General features: G+C 42.2%; 1 protein-coding gene across 2 annotated transcripts; it reads right to left on the reverse strand.

Annotated features, from left to right (window-relative positions):
- Window positions 1-541: 541 nt before the first annotated feature.
- LOC310814942 (four and a half LIM domains protein 2-like) lies at window positions 542-3928 on the reverse strand (the record flags this gene model as incomplete). 2 transcript variants are annotated; one of them, XM_083684518.1, is made up of 5 exons in its annotated part: window positions 542-693; window positions 1183-1369; window positions 1682-1851; window positions 2584-2758; window positions 3773-3928. In XM_083684518.1, the coding sequence occupies 5 exons, from the start codon at window positions 3926-3928 to the stop codon at window positions 542-544; spliced, it is 840 nt and encodes a 279-aa protein (XP_083540644.1). The 2 variants fall into 2 exon arrangements, with proteins under 2 accessions (XP_083540644.1, XP_083540645.1); XM_083684519.1 differs by having other exon boundaries at window positions 1682-1844; window positions 2577-2758.
- Window positions 3929-4184: the final 256 nt, after the last annotated feature.

Genomic DNA, 4184 nt, shown 5'->3' on the forward strand with positions numbered 1-4184 from the left:
GCCTTCAAAGAAGTCCATCTTTAGATACTTTAATCAACACTGGGTGGCATATGCAACACTTTAATTTCACTTTAGAGTACACGAACATTCCATATGTTCATTATATTTCACTACTCTAACATAAATAATAAAACTCCTGTTAGTTATATCATAATAGAATAAATTAGTTCAACTGGACAAACCAGAGACAAAGGTTATAATTTTTTAACTACATTCAAATAGCTTAAGACTATAGATACAAGTTAATAGATATGATCAGACTTTAATACTGATGTCATATTGTGCTTATCATATTAGACAACATCTTATCAAGCTGAGGCCAGTACATGCAGAAAGCCCCTAAAGGGGAAGCTTGGTTAATCAGAAAATTATAGTATTGTATATATATATATATATATATATATATATATATATATATATATATATATATATATATATTACTAGAAATTAAATGTTAGTCAAAGTGTCTTCTCTAGCTTCTTTTGACTTTGGCCTTGCACAGCTTTGCATGGCAGTGGTCACAGTGAGGGTGACTCGCGTCTCAGACATCTTTTCCACACCCGGGGCACATGATCTCATCGCGGGCCGTCAGGAAGGCTCTCCCCACCAGGGAAAGGGAGCACTTCTTGCAGTTGAAGCAGTCGTTGTGCCACTGGCGCTCCTCAAACGAGATGTACTTACTGCCTCCTAGACCTACAACCAAGCACAGTGAGGGATATGAGCATCTGAGATTTCCTTAAACACCCCCTTGATGGCTAATGTAATAATGCCCTAATAGATGAGTGTACTGGACATTTTATGCAAAGCACATGACCTGGAGCAGAGCTCCAAAACCAAGATAGGTCAGCAGACCTTTGAAGATACACCGTAACTTATTATTCTGTTTTATTTAATTAAATCTAAAATAATTCGAAGTTTTTCTTAGAGTTCATGTAATTCCTAGATTACATGTAATTGGTATTGTAGAAGGGTACAGCATATTCTACAAGTGTGATAAGCATGGACATATCATCTCTTCAGCATAAAATTGATTAATAATGGCTCTGTGCGTACATTTACAAAACAAAATCTATATTTACAATAGCCGAAAGATATCTCTGGTTCTCAGTAGTTTGTAAACTATGGCAGGTTTGATTGAACCCTGTCTCTGTATGATGGTATGTGGGTGCAGGGTGTCCATACCACTGATAGGGGTGGTGCAGGAGGCACATTTCTTGGCATACAGGTTGCAGAAGCAGTTGAGGCAGTACGCAAAGTCATCCCGGGAGGTAAACCGCTGGCCAGACAGCTGCTGCTTGCACCCAGTACACAGGAAGCAGTCCTTATGCCAGGGCTGGTCACGATAGGTCACCCCGCCGGTGAGGATTGGCTAGAGAACACAGAACAGGAATTGTCAAGGTCCTTTTAGTATTATTCACCAGTCAGTGTTACCAGTGTTACCAAGACTTCATTGCTTATGGAGCATTTAGTAGTACATTAATCAACTCAACTCCCTGTGAGGCCTCTAACATGACTGTAGAGCAAGCCAATCCAAAACATGGTTTTAAATGGCCTGGCACAGGGGTGTTAGTAATTCAAGTTTCTTGAAAAGGATAGCTAACATCACTATGCAATGCTAACCATACAACACAACCTTGCATTGTGAAACCCTTTGGTTTCTTTTGTTTGGTTTACTGATTACCTTCTTGCACTGAATACACTGCATTGCAAACTGCTTCTCATAGCAGGGTACGCAGTAGTTACTGTTATCCTTGTGGATGAAGCTCTTGGTGCCAATGGGCTGCTGGCAGCGCTGGCAGGTGAAGCAGGTGTCATGCCAGCTGTTCCCCTTATGCTCCATCTTTCTGGAGCCTGGAGAGAGGAGGAGGAAGAGGAAGAGAGAGAGAAAGAGAAAGAGAGAGAAAGAGAGAGAAAGAGAGAGAAAGAGAGAGATCAAGGGAGAGAGGGAAGGTGGGAGGGAGGGAGAATGATGCATGGTAACAATAGTGCCATTCAGATGTAAAAAGCAGAATGGGACACACACACAGAGATCTGACACAAATTGGATAATGATATCAGTGGTGGTGCGTGAGTTGACTAAACCAATGTATGACAGACAATCCATTGTGCAAATCATTGCTTCAACAATAGAATTTTATAATGATATCATTAGAGACATTAGTGAAAGCTGCACATACAATAATTTGAAACCAGGGGAGACTGGTTGAGGTAGATATCATTCCCATTCCTCCCATACCATTCCTCATTCCATTCATTACAATGAGCCCATCCTTCAATTTCTACATCCACCAGCCTCTCCTGGTGGAAACAGCTTTCAGGTAAGTTGCCAAATTCCACTAAAGTCAAACTGATTTCTGCCCGACTGTTTGGCAAAACTTTACAGAAAGGCATAATGCATTCTGACATACCATTTGTAAGACTTGTCATAAGCTCATATACTGTATTGGCTTAGTTATTATCAAGAATTTTAGCCTGCCAAAAATGTATAGAAGATCCTATCGTGATTTGATGATAAAACATTGAGGGGCTTATGCTTGTAAGAAGTCACCACCACTAATAGTTGTTCAGTTTCTTACTCCTTACCAGGTTTAATGGTCTTCTTACACTCATGGCACTTGGAGGAGTACTCGTTGGAGTAGCACTCGGGGCACATCATCATGTCGTCCCTGGTGGAGAAGGGCTTATCCACCAGAGAACGGCTGCACTTGAAACAATGGAAGCAGTCGTCATGCCAGTGGCGGTCCTTGTAGGAGAGGTCCTGTGGGAGGATGGGACAACAGTTGCTTCGTTTACAGTGGAGGGAGGGAGAGGCTGACAGGACAAACGGAGGTTTATGTAATCCTATTGCTTAATCATGTCAGATAAATAAGTAGATAAGAGGCTATGTGATCGACCTATGAATGAGATCTCCTAAAACCCAATACATTTGAACAGGTTATCTTATGGGTTCTCCTAAGCACTGGTCACTAGTGTGGCATCTAGTGTGAAACTACTGTGATAATTGTCTGTTTCTTTGGTGTGTTTTTCCATTGAACAGGACACCATAACTCACCATATATGAGTAGGGGCAGGGTTTTCCCTAAGCACGTGACCTGACCAGAAAAAAAACTGATCTCCACAAATGAGGTATAGTAACCTCATAATGTGCATTAATGTTCTGCCATATAATGTTCTGCCATATAATGTTCTGCATTAATGTTCTGCCTGTGACCAAGCTTCACTCCTCCTTACTGCTTGTGAGAGACGCTTGGTGACAATCACTATCACGTCTCATAGCATATTCCTAATTAGCCACCAATTTAGAATGGCGGAAAAAAGCGGAACCTTGCCCTAGGGGTTGATGCACTCAGGTCTGGGTGCCACTGTAGCTGTAACACAGGATACAGGGGGGGGGTTGTCCTGTGAAGGGGGGTGACATGATCATGTAATGTGACACTGATTGCTGAAATGCACAACGCCCTTGTCAAAATGAGACTGAGGCAGTGGTCATGTGCCCCATGTCCCTCCTGTCTGGGACATTGGTCTTCTAATTGGTCTGTTTAACACCTGTGTCATTGGAATATAGTAGGTGCTACTAACTAGAACACATTTGACAAATCCACCCCAGCACTTTTTTCAGCTTTTCTCGCCATTTCTAGTCATTGGGCTTGGACCAACACCTTGATCCCAAGGAGCAGAGACATACAGTATTTAGTATGTTTTGTACTGTACTGTGACTGCAGGTGTTTCGGTTGAGGTAAGCCAATGGGGTGCATTTGGGAAGCGGACCTACCCTGCTGTTGGTGCCAATCGGTTTCTTGCATTCCTCACAGGCATTGGAATAGATGCTCTCATAGCACTGCACGCAGAACGGATTCTCTTCACAGAGGATGTACTTCTTCCCATATAGGGACTCCTTGCAGTGCTGGCAGTCGTAGCGCTCCGCCATTTTCTTTTCAATCCCCCAACTCCCTTGCCTGTAAAAGAGGACATTGCCTATATTTGACATGGCCCGATTTCCTTCAAATACCATTGCTGAGTGGACAATTGGGTTAGGGTTAGGGTATCATTGTTTTCTCTTAAAATAACCATTCATTACATTTCCATAAATGGTTGCATTGTAATGCCCACGGGATCACAAGGCCAAAGTAATGACATAAACAATTCAGCCATTAAGCTAGCAAGGTACAGTAGAGGTTGGTATC

Source organism: Argentina silus (assembly GCF_951799395.1).
Source record: "Argentina silus genome assembly, chromosome: 14".
NCBI classification, from domain to species: domain Eukaryota; kingdom Metazoa; phylum Chordata; class Actinopteri; order Argentiniformes; family Argentinidae; genus Argentina; species Argentina silus.